Raw genomic sequence first — 20,971 nt, 5'->3', positions numbered from 1 at the left:
AGCTGATACACTGTGTGTAATTCAGACATACTTTTAACAGATGAAGCAGTTTTCCTGTAAGGTCCCTTCAACTCAACCCATTCTATGATTCTTTTTTCGTCATAGATCTGCTTCCTTCCCATATACATAGTCCCTCTCGAGTCTGTTGAGTTAATTTGCTTCCAACATCAGTATGTCCATTTCCTCCCAATTTCTCAGATGCTACCATCATGGTTGCGTTCTTTTACCACTAGATTTAATAAGACTGGGCTTAACCACTGATCCCTGTGATAACATTGCTGAGCCATTCTCCACAAATCAAAGTGCAGCCACTTGGGAGTGAACCTTGGGTTTTGGGATAAGAGCTAGTCCTTGGCCCATCCCCAAGTAATTCAGCCTAGGTACATCCTTCCAAAATGTAAATGTGCAAAGCTGGCAGGAAACATTTGCAGCCAGCAATGTACTTGGCAAAGAAAGTGATTTTTTTTCCTTTCTGTTGGATGATGCAAAACCAAGCTGTGATTTCTCTGAGTCTGTATCTTCCTTTTTTAATATATTTTGTTTTCTCTTTTACTCAGTGCTCACAAATCATTATTGGCCTATGGGTTGTTGGTGAACTATTCACTGCTATGACCTGCTCGTGGCCTGCTCCACAGTCTGGATTGTTTCTTTGAAGAAGAAACTGTCACTGTCTTCAGTGACAGGCACTGCCCTGGGGACTGATCTCCTACTAAATGCACTCTACAAATTCTGCCCCATGCAGCTCACGTTTAAACCCATCCCTCTGATGTCCAAAAGATAATGTTGACTGCTGCTTTCTAACCATGTAACCTAACCAGTCGGCCGACATACACCTCCTTCTCCTGCTGTCAGGGGTGTTTCAAGGCAGAGAAACCCCAAAATGCTGCTAGAGAGATATTATTCTTATCACAGGAGCGATTACTCAGCCTGGCAGCAGTTATGGCTCTGTGGCTCTGCAAGGTTTCTAATATCTTCATGTTGTGCAATGTGCATTTTGTTGCAGGACAACATCGCAGAGAGGACATGCTGCAAGGTCCCATGCAAGTGCTCAGGACAGAGAGGTGACAGAGGTGTACCAGGCCCCATAGGACCAAAGGTAGGTCACTTTATCTGGGGATGAAGAGGTCCCTGTGCAAGGGAACCTGGTGGTGGTGGGTGGGTGATGTGCAGGCTGTGTACATGGTAATGGCTGATGCTAACAGGGAGGTCATCTTCACTTACTCCTCCCATTTTAAAACTGACCCTGGGTGATGCACAGTGGTTGAAAACTACTCTTCTCCCCTTTCCTCATAGCCTCACTATTGTAAAACATTCAAGAGGGCAGGGATGAGTGGATGGAAGGAGGGAGTGAAGTGTCTTGTGAAACAATTTACGGACATCAAAAGAAGGTGGTTTCTCTCATTATTTGTTTACACAGATGACCAAGAAGCTGCTTTGTGCAAATCTAGGGAAGCAATATCAATCACAGAATGGTGAAAGAAATGCACAATCCTCTCTGTTGTTTTCTAGGGTGCCACAGGTGATCTTGGCTACGCAGGCTATCCTGGTGATGAAGGAGGACCGGTGAGTGATTGCCCCTGCTCGAATAGCCACCTCACCATAGTGAAGCATTTGGAGGCCTTTTTCCACTAGATTTTTTTCTTCTAGGCACGTGGGTGTGGATTAGAAGAGACAGCATCCAGAACTTTGAGTTTCCCCCACTTGGTAGCCTGAGTTTCCCAGGAGCATGGCCCCAGCTGCTCCTGGAAGAAAGTCAGTAATGAGATTTTTGAGAGCTGAAGAAGGATAATGGAGTTAATAATTCTCATTATTTGATGTGACCCAGCTCAGTGCTATTCCTCCAAGGCAAATAAAATCCCCAATTTCATCGAAGCTGCAGCCTATGTCAAAGTGATCTACACCACCTGCAGCTGAGAAATTTGAGTTAGTGCAAGAAAGGAACTAGGAGGGATGTTTCTGTCCATCATATGGCAGACAACATGAATCCCATGACTTCTTACTAGCTCTGCTTCATTCAACCTCTTCATGAATCCCATATCACCTGTGGAAGAAACATCTCCTCACACATCACTCCCAAGAGGTGAAGCCAAGGCTAAGGGTCTGATGGGGCTCATGTCTTTTCCAACAGCACAGGCAGGGGCCAAGTGTTGCTGTGAGACATCATGTGCAATGCAATGTTTTCCTGAGGCCTGAAGGTCAGGATGGGATTAGACATCTATGAGGAGCTCTGAGGATTTTGTCTTGTTGTTTTATTTTTGAAAGGAGAGGGTTTACAAAACTCTTTCATAGCTGAGGGTTTGGGAGGATGTTTCTCTCAGTGATGAAGACTTGCAGTTGGTCTCTAAAAGGAGGAAGGTTGTAGGCAGGAAATGATAGGATGGCCAGGCACTGACCTTTCAAAACCTCATGCTCTATGTGTTCCTGTGTTTCCAAGCCACCTCCTGTGGCAGCTAGCTGCAGAAACATGCTTACCGGGCAAACCCTGACCATTGCTTTTTCCCCTCCATGCAACAGGGTGAGCGTGGACCACCAGGTGTGAATGGGACACAAGGATTCCAGGGATGCCCCGGGCACAGAGGAACAAAGGTATGCATGGAACAAGCATACACAGAGCAGACCCAGAGTCCAGTGGGTGGGAGTCCACCAAGGGCAACTGCAGCTCCTTTAGGATGCCACACAACAGCCGCCACATCTGCTTAAGTAGTGTCCACCTGGCCAAGCACCAAAGCTTTCAGCAGGTGTCATGGCCTTAGTGTTGTTATGAAAAGCAAAAGGGAAGCCCAAAGAACCAGGCTCAAACTACAGCAAGGTTGATTTATTTTTGCAGTCTGGCTCTAGGGGAAAGATTTGGGAAGAGATTAATTTCTCCTTAACACCAAAAAATGGCATGTGCGTGTCTTGGCCTAGGGCTGGGAGAGTGTGTGGATGGAAATCTGCTGTTGGGGAGGAGGGAGAAAAGTGAGCTGTGACTGCTGCTTTAATGAGGAACCTTGAACTAATAGCTCAGGACAGCAGCTGCACCACAAGCCAGAAAAAGCAGTGAAACATATAATATATATGGGAAATATTCAGTGAAAGTAAGGGAATGTTTCCTACCACTTGCTCTGACCATAGGATCATCGCGCAAAGAGCAGAGGAGTGCATGAACAAAGCTCATTAGTTGTTTAAGATACTGAGTGTCATCAAAAAGCTGTCCAGCTTTGGAAAAGGGGGACTGGGACTGTATCTCTATTCATATAAAAGTGGGTGCAGGAAGAAGAAAAAATCAGTGGTGAAAGAGTTGTGGCTGAGGAGTGAGCTATTTTATTAGATCATCTGGATTAACCCCATGATCCACATGTCTTGCCTTGGCATGAGTATTGAGGAGACCACTGAAGAAAAAGATGGGTGTAAGAGAAATGAGGGAAAGTCCTGCCCTAGTACTGGCTTTGGGTCTGCCACCAAGCTCAGTCCTCCTTCCCCACTGCTTTCCATTTTCTTCACTGCTTTCTAACTGGACAAAAATAGAGTAACTCCATTTTCTGGTCTCTTTAGGGTTCTCGGGGATTCCCAGGAGAGAAGGTATGGACCTATTTCCTCATGCCACAGCAGTAAGCATGAGCATATGGATGCATCTGTATCCCACTTCCCCTTCTCCTTTCACTCAGTGAGCATTTGGCCCTTGTCTCTTTCACAGGGTGAACTGGGGGAAATGGGTCTGGATGGTATTGATGGAGAAGAGGTCAGTAATTTTAATTGCTTTTCTCTTTATAATGAGATACTTCAGAGAAGTGTCTAAGAAGAATCTTGGACGTGGCAAATATTCTAACCTATTTTTCTGTCATTAGGGAGACAAGGGATTTCCAGGCTCCTCTGGAGAGAAGGGATACTCTGGCAGGAGGGTAGGCTTAAATCACTTTTATAATGGGGCTAAATGATAGTGTAAAAGTGGATTTGAGCCAGGAGAAAGTGGAAAGCCATCATGATTCCCTCAAGGCTGAGGACATGGGCAGAGATGCCTTTGACAGGCTGCTCTTCCTAACTCTCCATCTCTTCCTGCAGGGTGATAAGGGAGTTAAAGGTGAACGAGGAGAACGAGGTGACCGCGGACTCCGTGGAGATCCGGTAAATACTGCTAAGGCATCTTCTTGATTTTCCACTCCTTTCCCACCACTCCTGGGAGTCATTAGTGAGTATGGCTCAGGCTTATGAAATGCTGCTTGAGAGCAGCAGTTCCAGTGACAGAGCAGGGACTCAGAGATGATGTATGGGTACCATGTGCCTCTTGATACCAACCTGTCAATCACTGTTTCATTCTATTAAAATTCCCCTTCCTCCTCCTCTTCAATATTGTTATTTCTCAGTTGAAAATCTGTGTCTATCTGAAAACATCAATAATACTTTGTCTAATTCAGTCAAAAAAAGCAAAAAAAAAAAGAAAATAAATGTTGTTTCTGAGATCTATCACAGCAGTTTATGATGCCTGATTTTCATGTCCCACTTACACAGATGTTTCTTATTGCTCTATTGCTTTCAGGGAGATTCAGGAGCTGATAATACTCAACGGGGCTCCAGAGGCCAAAAGGGTGAAATTGGGCCAATGGTAAAATCTCTTTGTTGTCCTTCATTGGTTTTTGCTTGCTTGTTTGTTTGTTTTTATAATAAGATGGAACAGAGACTGTAAGAAAAGAGGATGCTGCCAAAAAGGTGCAAGTTTCTTAAACTCATCATGCCTTGTCAGATGGAATTTTTTTTCCACTGGAAAATGTTGCTGGTTTTCAACTGAAACTTTGTCTGGGAATATGTCAGTTTAGAAAGTTTTTAGAAGAGGTTTTGTGTACAAAGTGTCTTTTTTTTTTTTTTATTTACTATTTTACAATGCTTTTTGAGATATTGTCACCGAAAACAACTTTGTACTTGGAAATTAACTTCGTATGTTCTTGTGGGTCATATATGAAAGCAGAAAACTGTTTAGATGACATCAAATCTGAACGTCCTGATTCACCTGAAACCCTGGGAAGAAAAAAGACCCGCATGATCCTTGGAAAATTTCAAAACTCCTCTGGTTTCATATCAGCTCAGAATAAAAATGCAACTTAAGATGTCAGAGGGTGTTTCCCAAAGAATGAGAATGTCAACATGTGTTGGCTCAGAAACTTGATGAAAAGTGTCTGTGAGTTGTTAGAAGGATTCCCACCACTGCAGGACTATTAAGTAACTTGTCTGAGAGCATGAAAGGATACATTTTTTGAGAACTGAACATATATTCCAGTGCCTGCTCATCTCAGGCTTCTCACTTGAATTTTGCATTTCCCTTAGGGAGATCCAGGACCAGCTGGGCTGCAGGGCCAAGATGGTGGAGTCGGGAGGAAGGTGAGTTGCCAGATCTTCAGTCAGCAAGGACTGAGTTTTTCCCTCCTGCCTTCCCAGACATTTTGTTTCACAAGGATTAGGAGTTCAACCTGAAACAAACAAATAAACAAACCCACAAAAACACACAAAAAAACCCACTCAAAAGGAAGGTGCCTCGTGGTTTTCTGACACATTGTATAGATTTTAAAAGTCTAATCCTGAATTTATTCCCATGCAGATAACTCAGTGCTCAGTGGAGCTACACTTGATTTATATATAAGACCAGGTTGGATGGGGCTTGGAGCAACCTGATCTAGTGGAAAGGCATCCCTGCCCATGGCAGGGGATTGGAACTGAATGGTCCTGAATGTTCCTTCCAACTGCAAACCATTCCATGATTCTGTGATATGCAGCTGCATTTAGCTGCTGGTTTTGAAAAGGCAAAAAACCAAACTGGACCTAGTATAGCAGGGATGCCTGAGGATCCTGCTGCCTGTCCCTTCCATCCCAGGGATGGTGGGACACTCCTACATGCATGAGGGAACAATGCACCTCTGTGGTGGAGTGTTGGGGTATGTGAGGAGGGATAAAATATGCCGAAGTTGGAGAGCCAGCCATGCAGACTTTTCTCTCCTCAGTAGTTTAAACCATGCAAATATAATTTTGGACTAAGAGAAGCATCAATACATGGATATAAAAGCAATATGAAAACGTGTGCTTGCATACTAGAGGAACAAGCCTCATTGTTTCTTCATTCACAGGGTATGACAGGACGAAGGGGACAAATAGGAGTGAAGGTAAGTGGTGATGGGAATGACACCTGGGGCTCCTGCCACATCATGGGCTAAGTAGCCACAGCACCCGCAGAGATCATGAAATCTTCAAGGTCAGAGAAGACCTCTCAGATCATCAAGTCCAACCATTGGCCTGCCACTCTGCTATAACCCTTAAACCTGAAACCGTATCCTCCAGCATCAGATTCAGAGGCCTCTTAAACACTTTCAGGAATGGTGACTCCACCACCTCCCTGGGCAATGTATTCCAGTGCCTGACCACCCTAACAGGGAAAAAAATTTCCTAACATCTAATCTGTATCTCCCCTGTCTCACTTTATGCCTGTTCCCTCTAATCCTCTCACTGGCACAGCAGAAGAGACCATCCCCTGCCTCTCTCCAACCCTCTTTCAGGTAGTTGTAGAGAGCCATGAAGTCACCTCTGATCTTCTTCTCAAGGCTAAACAAACTCAATCCCCTCAGCCATTTCTCATACAACATGTTTTCTAGCCCTTTTATGCGCCTTGTTGCTCTTGCTTGGACTTGCTTATCATCATCATCATCATCATTTCGTGGTCACTATGTCCAAGATGTCCACCAGCCACACATCCCCCACCAGTCCTTCTTTGTTTTCAAACACTAGGTCTAGCATGTGCCAGATGTGCCAAGAGAAGAGGTGTGCAGGCTTTCCTTATTCATGTCTGCCTCCTCTCCTTCAAATTTCCCTTCTCCTCAGGCTCAGCTCCCTGTATGCTTCTTGCTGGACTTGGTGGAGAACCAGCCATCCACATGCCTGTCTTCTGCAGCATTTCCTGGTTAGATGTTTTGTCTCCATGTTAACTGGAGCAGTATAACAGGGCCAGAGTATAAAGGAGGTCAATGCCCATTGATTGCAGGAGGCAAATTATCCCGCTAGTTTTGTGCTTATTCTTTGCTATAACTGTATTTCCAAAAAAACACCCCAAACAACTGTTCTTCTTTGCCCTTTATGCAGTTGTAAATGCCCTGGGATCTCCTTTCTCTTCCCATGGTGTCAACCAGACACCCCTATACTAACTTTCAATGTCTTCTTTTTGATTTCAAGGGTACCAAGGGCTCACTTGGTCAAGCAGGACCTGCTGGAGAACAAGGCATGCGAGGGCCACAGGTCAGTGAGCTTACAGCAGAGTAAATGTCTTGCTTCATGATGCTGTAGTGTTATTTAATCACAGCCACTTACCCAAAGAGTCTCATCAGCAAGGACTGTTGGGATTTGGGTATTTTTGGGTATGCGGTGGCCTGGCTATCCTGCCTCAGGACATCAAGCCTGCCATTGCATTCACACCACCCAAGGTGTGACATGTTTATAAACCATCTCTTGGGCACTGTAGCATTTGCTTTCCCTTGGATCTCAGTGTGTTTCTGCCCATGTGTGTTGACACAAACTCTCTTTTCTCCCTGCATAGGGTCCACCTGGCCAGCTCGGCACACCAGGCATAAGAGGAGAGCAGGGTATTCCTGGACCCAGGGTAAACCTTCTGCTGCTTCTCAGACACTGGCCCAACTATGCTTTTGTTGAACTAATAATATTTGGCCAATCTATCTTTCCATTCTCCCCCTCCTAGGGCTACAACTCTGTTTCATTCTCTTATAATAAACTCTTCCAGCTTGATTCTCCTCAGCTTAAGTTAAGGATTTCTTTATCAAGAGTTACAGAAAAGAAAGAGTTATAAGCAACAACAGAAGGGTCAGAACTTCAGCGTTTGACCTGTTATGCTTTGTGATTTTAGCTAAAGAACATCCCTGAGTGACTGGTAGGACATCTTCTGTGATATTTCAACCTCTGAAACAAGAGCATGACCATCTCACATGTTTTCTGGAGGCCCCTCATGTATTTATTTCTCCCTCCTGCTGCATTTCCCAGTGAGACCCATGGACATAAAGCTGGACTCATCTTGCTTATCCCCATCCTGAGCACGATTTTCCCTCTCCTGCTTTCCCAGGGGAATTCTTTAGGGACAATATAAGTTGCTGTGGACATTTGCATTGATCTGAGCTGGACTTTCAGCTCTTCCCAGCCATGAATTAGACTTCTGAATTTCCTAAGTAATTTTGTGAGCCACCAGCTCTAGCAGTCACTGTGTGATTTCTATGGTCACTGAATCCCCTAATTTCTGGCCCCCGAGTTTTCTTGACACTTTGCCAACATGCTTCTTCCCATTTCCATTCCAGGGTGGTAGTGGACCTCCAGGAACCCCAGGAGAGCGTGGCAGGATAGGTCCCCTGGGGCGAAAGGTATGTCTTCATGAGCATTGAGCATCAGTAACTAAAACAGCAATGAAAAGCTTCTGGACTTTATGTGATCTTACAAAATTTTATGAGAAGAACCTCTTGGGCTTACACAGTGTGGAGTGAAGCAAGGTCTGTGCTCTGGTTGCCTCATTAGGCTCCTGTTTCATTGAACAGAGAGACAAAAGTAATTAAGTAACAAATTCCCAGGTAACTTTCATGGACAGATTCTCAGCTGATGCCCACATGGAAAGGTGGTTGTGCTGGATGGCTCCAGACCCTCGACATGGTTTTATCTTTCATGAAATCACTAAAGGTCCCATTAAAGAGTAAGCATTTTGTAGCATTGCTGGCTGTGTAGGTCCCATCATACCTTTCTGCCACGAGGACCACTGCAGATTGGTCTGTGTAAAGACACCAGTGCTGATGAAATGGGAAAGGTTCAGAGCTGCCTAGAGTTTCAGCACATACTTTAACAGATGCTCTTTTGTTCAGGGTGAGCCTGGAAACCCTGGACCCAAAGGGCCAAATGGACAGCAGGGTCCACGAGGAGAGATGGTAAGTGTGGTCATGCCCTCACACCTTGAAGGACACTTAAGTAACTGTAAGGAACCTTTAAGGGTTTCTCAAAAGCCTGTGGCTTGAGTGGGGCCTTTCTATAGATGCCACTGGATCTGTGATGTCTGTTACTCACATATGACTCCATATTAGTGACTGTGGTTTTCCAATTTTAGGGTGACGATGGACGAGATGCAATTGGTGGGCCAGGTCCTAAAGGCAGAAAGGTAGGTGTATGTTCAGCATGCCCACCTACCAACGGGAGTTACCGAGAGCCAAGTAGCCAAGGTCTCCAGTGCAGATGGGCAAGGACATTTTCTAAAACATATTCAAATAAACCTTTCTGTCATTTCAGGGAGAACGCGGCTTCATAGGCTACGCAGGGCCCAAGGTAGGGTGCAGCCCATGAGCTATGCATTCCTTTTCCAAGCAGAGTAGTCATGATCCAGTGCAGATTTAGAGCTACCGTTTGTGTTTTTCCCCAACCAGGGTGGACCTGGTGACCGTGGTGTTGCTGGAGGCCCAGGCCCGAAAGGAAACAGAGGCCGTAGAGTAAGTTGGACCATGATACGATTTTTCCCTTCTGCATGAGTGCCCTGAAAGACGTACACATCTTTTCCCCCAAGCGTTGATCCATGTTACTGGCAATCCCTCTGCAGATGTTCATGGAGAATACTTCTTTGCTCTCTCTAGGGAAATGCAGGAGATCCTGGGACTCCTGGTCAGAAAGGAGAGATTGGATACCCTGGACCACCTGTAAGTGTTCATTCCCCTGCTGATGGACTCTTTGTCTTCACCCCTGGATGGACTCCTGACTGCTTCTCTGGGAGATGTGGTGTTCCCTATTGGTGCCAGGGTTGAAAAACAAGACCATCACCATCTCCTGTTGATTTCAAGCTGGGCAAATCCCACTTTGTCTTGGATATGTGTTTATAAATTTCTAACTAGTTGTTTATCAGTGATAGATATTTACCCTTTCGCAAACTAAAGGCAAAATTCAAGAGACATGCTCTTACTAGGCACTAGGATTTCTCCACGGCAATATGCCCCTTAAAGCTCCTTTTAGGAGATTCTCAACTCTTTATCATTTATTGCCCCACACAGGATATGGTCCATTACCAAATCTGGCTGACATGGATCACCCTAAAAGGCCAAAGTGACTTGGCTTTCTTTGCACATGAACCTAGACCACCATAAATAATGGAATCATAGAATGGTCTGCACTGGAAGGGACCTTAAAGATCATCTAGTTCCAACCCCCTTTTTGGGTTTTGCCTTAGCTAGGTTTACTCGATAAATGGGAAAGCACTTGCCCCTGTTGCTGGAAACACAACTGATGTTTCCAGCATCAGTTCTTTTGCATGACCCGTGATTAAATAATTGATAGGGTTCATGTGGCATCCTGAAAATACAGTTTTCACTCAATTTTTCTAATTTTTTTTTAAACAGGGACTTAAAGGTGATAAAGGAGAATCCAGAGATGTAAGTGTGGCGCAGTTTCTCTCTCGTTTTGAAATACTCTTCGGGTAGGCTGTGTGACATATCTCTCTTTTTGCCCTCTCTCCCTCTCTTTTATTTTCTAAAGCAATGTGCGCTTGTGCGGAACATCAAAGACAAATGCCGTGAGTACATCAGTGCTTTGTTAAGTCCCTGTCTCTACCCTTATATGCTCATCATGTTACATGAATAGCATTGAACAAACTGGTTTTTTTTCTCCATCTTTTCCGCAGCTTGCTGCTATGGTAAGTCTCATACAGTCCTTTAAACCCCAGCGTGACTGTGTGCCAGAATTGTTGCTTTCCCCACATACGTGGCATGAATGATTTACCCCTGCTGAGGACATGCTCCTTGAACCCTGACAACTGTTTGAGGAATGATTTGTTCCCAACGCACATTCCCGGCAGGTCCCAAGGAGTGTCCTGTCTTCCCAACTGAGCTGGCCTTCGCTATTGACACCTCCTCAGGCGTTGCAAGGGATGTTTTCAACAGGATGAAGCAAACTGTGCTCAGAGTGGTCAACAACTTAACCATCGCTGAGAGCAACTGTCCTCGAGGTGCACGGGTGGCTTTGGTCACCTACAACAGTGAGGTCACCACAGAGATCCGTTTTGCTGATGCCAGGAAGAAATCGAGCCTCCTCCAGCAAATCCAAAACTTCCAGGCAACCCTGACCACGAAGCCACGGAGCCTGGAGACTGCCATGTCCTTCGTGGCCAGGAATACCTTCAAGCGTGCCAGAAGTGGCTTTCTTATGAGGAAGGTGGCTGTCTTTTTCAGCAATGGGGACACAAGATCCTCCCCACAACTCAATGATGCTGTGCTGAAACTCTATGATGCTGGGGTCATGCCCGTGTTCCTCACCAGCAGGCAGGATGCAGTTCTCAGCAGAGCTCTGGAGGTTGGTATCATTCACCCTTTCTTTCATGTTATGCTCATGTCCTCAATCTGGTTTGCAGGGGAGACTGATGGTGTTTGACCCTATAGGCAGTGGTTGGCTTCCATGAGCCTTTCAAGTGCTTAGCACTGTGAGAGCATTGCTGACCAAACTCATTCAGCATGTCTATTAGGAGAGAAATCCTAATTCCTTAATTGCCATAGAGCATGCTGTGAAATGCTAGTGAGGTTATCAATTTGTTTCCCAGACCTTCGTTCCAAGATGCCAGGTGTGGCATGAAACAGAAGAAAAGACTGTCCCCACAGCAAGAAAAATATGAGGATGAGAAGGTGGAAGTACATTAACTTCGTTGGCAGAGGAAGAGTGGACATACAGAGATTTAAAGCCACATAAAAGCCCTTGAACACTACTTCAAGAGCTTGATCCTTTTCTTGGAGTTTGTCTCTAAACTAGTCCCACTAACTGATGTCAGGAGCATGAGGCTCCTTCAAATGAGATTCACTCAAGAGCATTGTGCTGAGCAATGAATCTCCTAGACTTGTGGATTGCCCTCCCCTACTTGGAGCTGCAAACAGCAGAAGATCGTGTTACTAACACCATGTTTTTCTGTTTCCATTTAACCAGATCAACAACACAGCAGTTGGGCATGCCATTGTTCTTCCAACCAGCGGCGGTCAGCTGAACGAAACTATCCGGAGGCTCTTGACTTGTCATATTTGTCTGGGTAAAGAATGCAATTTCTTCTCTAGACAGTGCCAAATCCTTCTGGTCACAGCAGTCAGTTCTAAGTGGTGCAGAAGGGAAGCCTAGTTGGGAGTCAGCCCTTCTGTTGATAGAGACTAAGGATTCATATTCTTGGGTTCATCAAAAAACATTGGCATTGTGAACAAGGCTCACTGGGCGTTCTCCACTTTGTAAAGAGCTGCTCCTTTTTGGTCTGGTTCCCTCTCTAACAACCCAAATACTGTTAGCTAAACACTCTAAAAGATGGCCTTCTGCCATTTATGACACAGTGCTTCAGAGATCCACTTGGACAAAAGAGCACATAAAAATACACAATGCATTTGTGGGATGAGAATATTTTGGTATCAAGAAATGGATAATGAATACCCATGGCTTGATAGTATTTCATATTATGCATGAGATTTTTACAATGATGAGCGAGGGTCATTCTGTTCCTCCAAGTGAAACTTAATCTATTTCCTCCCTAGATGTGTGTGACCCTGATCCTGTCTGTGGTTTGGGTAGCCAGAGACCTGTATTCAGAGACAGAAGGGCAGCCCCAACAGATGTTGACACTGACATAGCCTTCATCATGGATAGCTCGGAGTCTACCACCCCTCTCCAGTTCAGTGAGATGAAGAAGTACATTTCCCATCTCATAACTAACCTGGAAATCAGCTCGGAGCCAAAAGCATCTCAGCACCATGCAAGAGTGGCAGTTCTGCAGCAAGCTCCTTATGAATACAAAACCAATTCAAGCTTCCCTCCAGTAAAAACTGAGTTCTCCCTAACTGATTATGGATCCAAAGAGAAAATCATTCATTACCTTCACAACCAAATGACCCAGCTCCATGGCACGAGGGATCTAGGAAGTGCAATTGAGCACACAATAGATCATATCTTTGAAAGTGCACCAAACCCTCGGGATCTAAAAGTCATAGTTCTGATGATGACAGGAAAAGTGAACAAGCAAGAACTTGAGTACCTGCAGAGGGTTGTTATCGATGCAAAATGCAAAGGGTACTTCTTTGTTGTCTTAGGCATCGGCAGGAAGGTGAATGCCAAGAATATCTATAGCCTAGCTAGTGAGCCAAACGATGTGTTCTTCAAGTTGATTGATCAACCAGGGGAGCTTCATGAAGAGCCCTTACTGCGTTTTGGGAGACTGCTGCCATCTTTTATCAGAAGTAAGTATAACATCCTGCAGCCAAAGTGTTTTGGAAGGGGCAACACATGACCTCAGAGAGGTTAATCTGACAGGTTTGGTCTACCTGCCTGGTGGGTGGGTGGGCTCTAGCCTGACCGCTTCTTTGGGCAGTGAGGCCCACTGAAGTTAATTTCTTTGGTCCTCTCAGTTCAGGAGGCATATTGATGTGCTGGAGCAGGTCCAGAGAAGACCAACAAGGCTGGTGAAGGGACTCAAGCACAAGTGCCATGAGGAGAGGCTGAGGGAGCTGGGGTTGTTTAGCCTGGAGAAGAGGAGGCTCAGGGGAGACCTTATCACCCTCTCCAACTCCCTGAAAGGAGGTTGGAGTCAGGTGGGGGTTGGTCTCTTCTCCCAGGCAAGCAGCAGCAGGACAAGAGGGCACAGACTCAAGCTCTGCCAGAGGAGGTTTAGGTTAGATATTAGGAAGAGATTTTTTGTGGAGAGAGTGATCAGGCATTGGAATGTGCTGCCCAGGGAGGTGTTGGATTCACCATCCCTGGAGGTTTTGAAGATGAGACTGGATGTGACATTTAGTGCCATGGTCTAGTAACCATGGTAGGGTTGGAGTCAATGATCTTGGAGGTCTTTTCCAACCCGGTTGATTCTATGATTCTTTTTATATATTCTGTACCTTTTGGTGCATTTGTGGCTGCTTTATAAGTTTACCTAGTTGCCTGTGTCTGAGCTTTGTTCACTTTGGCCTTCTCAACTCATTCCATGCAGTCTGTTTGTCCAAGTAAAGTTTGCACTTCTGTCTGCTTTAACTTGGTCTCCATGGGCTCACCTGGGGGATTTGATCTCATCCTGCCTGGCTTGCTGCTCACATCTGCAACATGCCCCATAGAGTCTGGCCTTGGTGAGGCCCTTGGCCCTTTGCAGCCTGCTAGCACTCCCTTTGAACCTCTTGAACATGTAGCAAATATTTCGTCCCAACTTCAGCATAAACATCATGTCTAGCAGGCATTTGGATGGCTCAGGATGAGAGCTGGAGTTAGTGTATACAGATTTAAGGACAAGATAGACAGGATTCATTGGTCTGGGATAAATAATGCTGTTGTGTTTGGGATGTGCAGACTGTGCCATGAAAATTTGCATCTCCGCTGAGCTAGACTCCCCACGCTGGATCTCCAGCTGTCAGAGCTCCTAAACACACCTGGAGCAAGGTTAAGAAATGAACATTTTTTAGGAAAGTTAGTTTTAACAAAAATCCAGGAAAATCAGACTAGTGGGCTGATAAACCACTGATTCAGGAATGTCTTGCACTAAATAGGAAGCAAATATCTGGAAATAAATGTTTAGGTTATCTCAGCTTGCTTTTTCCATTTACTGCTTAGAGCAGTCCTGGAAACTACTAACTTTTGAAAAAAACCATTATCTGCGTGGTTGGAAGTGCCTTGTTACAAGAAATCTGTTTACACGTGACAGGCTAACACATGCAGCCCCCTGGTATCTTGTAGTTACGGCTCTCATGTTTGGAATAACAAACTCCCAGCTCAGAACATTGCAGTAACAAATGCCAAGAGATACTCCATAACAAGCAAGAAGAGAGGAGGGTTTGGGGTTTTTTTTAAATCAAGAACATATGTTAATGTGTTGTTGGTGGGTAATCACCATCCTCAACACCAATGTTTAATGTCGCTCTCTGTCTCCAGGTGACTTCGCTTTCTACCTGTCTCCAGAGATAAGGAAACAGTGTGAGTGGTTCCAGAATGATCAGCAAGCCAGGAGCAAGAGCCTTGGACACACTGGGCAGAAAGCAGTGTAAGTAGTGGTTTGTCCGTGAGAGAATGAGTGTTGCTTTTCTGGCTTCCCCTTGTCTGGGAAAGAAGCCTTTGCTTCTCAGTCCCTGTTTGGAAAAAGAAAGAATAAGCAACTTCAATGCCAACAATCAGAATTATGTTTTAATTACTATGATTTTAATAATCCTTTAATTAATTTTACTAGTTCCCTTACGCTGTGTCAAAAGAGCAACAGGGATATCTAACAGAGAAGGATAGACAAGTACATGTATAATTTTAAATTTGGGGTAAAGTTCATATTTATATATGCATAAAGGAGGTATATGGTATTTCAGTCACGGAAGTCAGGAATTCCAGGACTTGCTATTAATTTGGGATTTTCTACTCGACACACTATTTGCAAAGGCTGGGCTGCCCTGGATTATCTGATATACAGGATCCATCATAGAACATGTCCTAATCTTATCTGAATAGAAGCGAAAGCTTGTGTCACCAAGACTCACTGCTGTGACAGAGCTGTCTTGGCTTTAGAAGGCTGAGCCCCTTGAAGTCAGGCATGCTACAGACCTGTCTACTGAATTCACTCTTATCATAGAACAGTTTGGGTTGGAAGTGACCTTAAAGACCATCTCATGCCAACCCCTCTGCCATGGGCAGGGATACCTTCTACTGGACCAGGTTGCTCCAAACTCCATCCAACTTGACCTTGAAAAACTTGAGACACACTCTCATGTGTGTAAAGTTGGTGTATACAGAGACTTGTGCCCCAAGTGAAAGGTAGAGCTCTGCAGCACTTTTCACAGCTTGGCTGTGGGCAAATCTAAAGCTGACAAAGACATGATGTGGATTCTTGCCAATGGATTCTGTGCCAACTCCTTTCCACTTTCAAAATTCTGCTTATATAGATGGGAAAAAAAATCCATATCTGCTGTTTTTGCTTTGACAGGTATGTGGCACCCAACACAACCATAAGCCAGACTGTCAGTGCCAGCACCGTGGTCAGTGCGACCATCAAGCCTGTCACAAGCACCCTTGCCAGAACCACTGCTGCCAGTACCACAGCTCAGACCAGCGCTACCAACCAGACCACAGCCAGCACCATAGTCCAGGTGAACACTACCATGCAGAGCGCAGCCAGCAGCACTGCCCATGCCAAAGCCACCGGCCGCACCACCACAAACACCACAGCCGCTGCAGCAGGTGGCAGGAGAAGACAAAACGGTATGTGAATGGCTCTCCTCACACAAGCAGAGTCTCTCTTGTCTGTACCACAGTGGGTTGTGGCTTTTCTTCTTCCCTGAGAGGATTCTTCCTATGACAAACATCACTAAGAGGCCAAATTTCATGCTTGCAGAAACAAGTTTCAGGTGCAAACCTGGAAATCTACACATTGAGCTTATGGCTTTATCAACTTGTGTTGAGAAGTTTGTGCTAAAATGGGTGAGGGACAGGTTGCCCTTAGGCAAAATATAAGCAGAACATCTAAGCATGGGACAATCCAGTGACAGAGAACTTCTCTTTCTAGTGTGGGCTTTTTGCTTTCCATGTTTTCCGCATAGCATTACCCCTAGGCTAAGTTTTGCTATTTATGGTGATTCATACAATGGCATTGTTTGAACACTCTGTCAGCTAATATGAATAGTTAGTTCATCACTGAGTCACCGTGGGGAACGACTTGGGAATGCTAAACCCATTTTCTTGTGAGCACAGTTCATGTAAAGGAGATTTTCCACTTATTTTTGGAAGCAGGTACAGACAGATCTGCACTAGCTGAGCAAGTGAAAAAGAAGTTGTATCAAAGCACAGGGATGCTTATCCAGTCACTGGAGACATATCCCCACATAAATAATCAGTAAAAAGTATTAAATGAAAGAAATCAGCTTTTGCAAGGTTAATGATTTCATCAGCTTAAGGGGAACTAACATGTCTGGATGTTTCTTGCTCCACTGCTGCTTCCAAGTAGTGCTAACAAAGCTCTTTTTCAATACTCTGCCAGAGCAGAAAATCCTTTCTCTAATAGATCCTTTGACCTGTCTAAGATGATGTTAAGGTTATCATCCCTGTAAGTGTTCAAGGCCAGGTTGGATGAGGCTTGGAGCAACCTGGTCTATTGGAAGGGATCCTTGCCCATGGCAGGGAGTGGAATGTGATGAGCTTTAAAGTCCCTTCAACCCAAACCATTCTGTGATTCTATGTTCGATCTTTAGCGGGTTTGGCTTGAAGTTCTTCAGCAGCTGAGTGAATCCAGTGCATCCTAGAGAGGGATTTGACTGGAGACATTTCCAGTTGTTGGGAAAGTTGTGGTGGGAATCACATTTGAGGCTATGTAAATCTCATAATAGTAAAAAATTCTTTTATTTGCTAGATTGCAGCTGTTATAAATAAATAAATAAACCACTTAATGACTCATCTAGGCTATGAAAAACAGAGCCCTCCAGCAGTGTGCTGGTTTGGGCATCTGAGATAGCAACATCCTAGCCTGCTTGGCACACACCATGGCTTTCTGTGGAGTGGGAAGAAGACCCTGCACCACTGAGGAACTTTTTCCTTGAGGCCTTTCTTCTTCAACTCCTTGCTTACTGTTTCCTCTTGATTTTGTCTTGCAGTGAAGACCCACGACATCCAGATCATGGATGTCACTGAGAACAGTGCCAGGCTGCACTGGGCCAGCCCTGAACCACACAATGCCTACACTTTTGACATCACTGTCACCTTGGCACATGACCACTCTTTAGTGCAGAAGCAAAACCTGACTGGCACTGAACATGTGATCCGAGGACTCAGAAGTGGACAAAAATACATCGTTGTCATTACTGGCTTCCAGAAATCCCAACCCAAAGTAACCTACACAGGGACATTCAGCACAAGTAAGTACCTCTTAAAAACACATAAACTTTAATGTTTTCATAAATGGACACAAAAAAACGGGAAGGTAAAAAAAAAGTAAGTGGCAGGAAATCAGTCAATACCAATGCTCCTAGCCCTGTAAATGCTCAGGTGTGTCCTTGTATGTCTGCCATCCTTCAGATCAGCAGCAGGTCCTGGTTATGAGATGTGGAAAATACATTTCGTTGAAAAACTCAAGCTGACACTTCAGTGGACTTAAATTGACAGAGATAGTGGGAGACATAAACGGAGTCCCAGAGTGGCGCTTGTATTATTGTACGTGCTGGAGGGTTTGTACCATGGTGCAAAAGATCTTGGTAGAGGTCCAGCCTACGCTGCTGTAATTAATAAGAGTCAAACTTATAAATTCAGTCCAGCCTGATTGCAAAATAATCAAAAAGAACTGTTTCTGCAATTGTCATTTCCAGAGCCACCTATCTGCTCCCCATACTACCAAAAAAAAAAAAACCCCAACAAAACAAAGAAGAGGTTAAACAGAGGGTTTAATCCTTTTGGGGATCCAAGCTCCCTGTGTGCAGATTCCCTGTTAACCTCACAAAATGCTCTAGCATGGCCAAAAGTTGCTGACACGGCCAATATTTTTTAATAGTTTGGCATGGAGTTGATTTGGCTTGATGGTGTGAAGTTTGTGATGGTCCTGCCAGTGCTGCATCTGGCTTCTTCTGGCACCTCAGAGCCCATTTCAGTGCCCATGGAGAGCCTTTCCTTTGGCTTTAGTCGGTTTGGACCAGTGTCTTACCTTCGCAAGCAATAAACATGGCCACAAAAATGCTGAGAAAAGACATCAGTGTGTTGAAGTAACATTTGCATGTGCTGAGTTGAAGCTCCTGATCCCAAGGAAGCTGCATTTCCCATGGAATAAATCTTGAATTGGGTAGGCAGTGGTGACACCACATTAGCCCACAAACTGTGACCTGGACATTGGGTAAGATTGTCTCTCTTACCCACACCCATACTGTCCACTAAAGAAAAGTAAATCCAGCCCTTCCTGTGGCTGCAGCCCCCTCCTACACTCCAGACCTATGGAAGATGAGGCATGGGAAGGGGCACAGGGAAATAGGGTGCAGCCATGCAGACCATGTTGCAATATGAACCGTGTTCTTTCCATCACAGGGGATTTTTTCCCCCTCCCGTGACAATCTTCAACATAGTTCCTAGAGGGATGTGAGGCATGATGATAGGAGTGTGGTCCAAGAGAGGCATGCAGTGTATGGATAGTTCTTGAGGGCTGCATGGGTCATGAGGCATCATGGACTATTTGCTCCCCTGGAGGATGCCAGTTTTTTCTGCTGTCTGTAAGGCCAGAAAAGCAAAGCTAAACTGGCTACAGAGATTCTACATCCAGCTCTTGAGCCCCGGCCCAATCGATGCTGTGGGTGAGTGGGAGCCATCCAAAGCAGTCACAGGGGGCCCTGAGGATGCTCCTTTGTGGTCACCTCTGAGGATGAGCCCAACTCTGCAGCAGAGCCACCGCTGGGGAAATCAAGGTGAACCCGTTCTGGCACAGCTGGGTGATTGTGGATTACTCATCCTGTCAGCTGCCTCCAATAAACATTTCTGAAATGTATGTGCTAGGATAAATGGATCCAGACCTGACTCCTACAACTTGTGTGCATCCCCCGTGCTGGAGCTGGGGCCAGTGAGTTTGTTTATGACTGTGCTGAGGGCGCTGCTGCAGATGCCCTTCCCCTTGGCTGACCCTCTGTATATTCTCCACAGAGACCGCGGCACAGTCCAAGGTGTCCCTAGCCAACATGATGCTCAACACTGAGCCACTGGACCTGCCTGAGAGTGGTGAGTATGGGCAATGGTAGAAGTGCTGGGCTGAGGGGCCCTGACAGGATCCCCACTGAGTCAGCCTTCTCCTTGCCAGCTACTAAACCCAAGCTTTCTCAGAGTCCCTCTAGGACCAAAAGATCTGCAAGCCCTTTACTTTGCAGAGCCAGCTGATCATGACCTAGATGACATCCTTGGCCACGTGGGGCTGAGCCTTGTATTGGATTATCTGTCCCATGAAGGATCCAGAATCCCCTGAGGTTCTTGTGGTCTTCAGGGGCAATTCAAACCAGGTCCTGTTTCCATCATAAGGATGAGAGATGAGACATAGCCCAAGTGTTGGCCACTCTTCAGGGACAAGCTGTGTCCTATGGCCTCCCCAGCATGTGTAGATGTAGGTGTGGATGCAGAGCATGACCTGATGCTTGCTTGCTCCCTCTCACCCCGTCTGGGGCATAAAACAGGTCTTAGCTCCTTGGTTTAACACACAGCTCCCAACAAGGGCTTGGCCAGACTTGATGGGACTTGAAGCAAGCTGGTTTAATGGAAGGTGTCCCTTCCCATGGCAAGGGGTTGGAATAAGATGGTCTTTAAGATCTCTTTCAACCCAAACCATTCTATGATTCTATGACCAATAGCCAGAGATTGCAGGGGAGTTACTGTCAAATAATTGCATAAATTAGGCTAATTGGTAGCATCCCTCCAGTTTCACCCATCTGCCCATCCCCTGTTTCTCTGCCATGGGTGGTGTATGTGGTAAACTGCTAAATGGGTTATCCCTCAGCTCCTACTCTGTTGTTGATTCCATTAACCTATGTTAATAACCCATATTCACTGTAGCAATTAACACATCATCTCATCGCTGTGGTTGACATCAAGCTTATTATATTGGCACTGTAACACTCAGTTGATACTGTCAGTGTGAGGTTACAACCTTTTCTTCAAGGACCTGGAAGGGCTCTCAGCCTCCATCAAGCAGCACAGACCTGTTGCAGGCACCAACAATGAATCTGTCGTCCAAATTGCATTCCTGAATCATCACTCCCATGTTTTTCTTTCAACACTTTGCTTGCACTGTGCCACATTTTCTTCCTGAGGTTATCTGAGAGCACGAGAAGATGCTGCTGCTCAGTGTGTTCAGCCAAGAGCTGTGGAGCTGCTGTTGGCTGCTCGTGTTGAGTGGGATGAACATGGACCTCATGCCTGGCTGTTGGCATCACCAGAGCTTGATGCAGTGGAGGGGCTGAGTGCTTATGCTGGGCAGGGACCATCTCATTTCTGCCTTCCTGCATGA

General features: G+C 45.4%; 1 protein-coding gene across 1 annotated transcript in view; it reads left to right on the top strand.

Moving 5' to 3' along the window:
• COL6A3 (collagen, type VI, alpha 3) overlaps positions 1-20,971 on the top strand; it is a 54,321-nt gene that overhangs the window by 26,846 nt on the left and 6,504 nt on the right. The window contains exons 14-41 of the mRNA XM_009076931.1: positions 1,004-1,096; positions 1,510-1,563; positions 2,515-2,586; positions 3,535-3,561; positions 3,677-3,721; positions 3,828-3,881; positions 4,042-4,104; positions 4,517-4,582; positions 5,299-5,352; positions 6,093-6,128; positions 7,189-7,251; positions 7,550-7,612; positions 8,316-8,378; positions 8,868-8,930; positions 9,107-9,157; positions 9,286-9,321; positions 9,420-9,482; positions 9,624-9,686; positions 10,380-10,412; positions 10,516-10,552; positions 10,661-10,672; positions 10,835-11,328; positions 11,950-12,049; positions 12,537-13,235; positions 14,908-15,016; positions 15,941-16,215; positions 17,601-17,861; positions 19,621-19,695. Of these exons, the coding sequence (XP_009075179.1) occupies positions 1,004-1,096; positions 1,510-1,563; positions 2,515-2,586; positions 3,535-3,561; positions 3,677-3,721; positions 3,828-3,881; positions 4,042-4,104; positions 4,517-4,582; positions 5,299-5,352; positions 6,093-6,128; positions 7,189-7,251; positions 7,550-7,612; positions 8,316-8,378; positions 8,868-8,930; positions 9,107-9,157; positions 9,286-9,321; positions 9,420-9,482; positions 9,624-9,686; positions 10,380-10,412; positions 10,516-10,552; positions 10,661-10,672; positions 10,835-11,328; positions 11,950-12,049; positions 12,537-13,235; positions 14,908-15,016; positions 15,941-16,215; positions 17,601-17,861; positions 19,621-19,695 (3,124 nt within the window). The remainder of the gene's footprint in view (positions 1-1,003; positions 1,097-1,509; positions 1,564-2,514; positions 2,587-3,534; positions 3,562-3,676; positions 3,722-3,827; positions 3,882-4,041; positions 4,105-4,516; positions 4,583-5,298; positions 5,353-6,092; positions 6,129-7,188; positions 7,252-7,549; positions 7,613-8,315; positions 8,379-8,867; positions 8,931-9,106; positions 9,158-9,285; positions 9,322-9,419; positions 9,483-9,623; positions 9,687-10,379; positions 10,413-10,515; positions 10,553-10,660; positions 10,673-10,834; positions 11,329-11,949; positions 12,050-12,536; positions 13,236-14,907; positions 15,017-15,940; positions 16,216-17,600; positions 17,862-19,620; positions 19,696-20,971) is intronic.

This window comes from Acanthisitta chloris, unplaced genomic scaffold (assembly GCF_000695815.1).
Source record: "Acanthisitta chloris isolate BGI_N310 unplaced genomic scaffold, ASM69581v1 scaffold5116, whole genome shotgun sequence".
In the NCBI taxonomy this organism is placed as follows: Eukaryota; Metazoa; Chordata; class Aves; order Passeriformes; family Acanthisittidae; genus Acanthisitta; species Acanthisitta chloris.
Note: the sequence above shows the minus strand (reverse complement) of the source record. Positions and strands in the feature narration are given on the sequence as shown.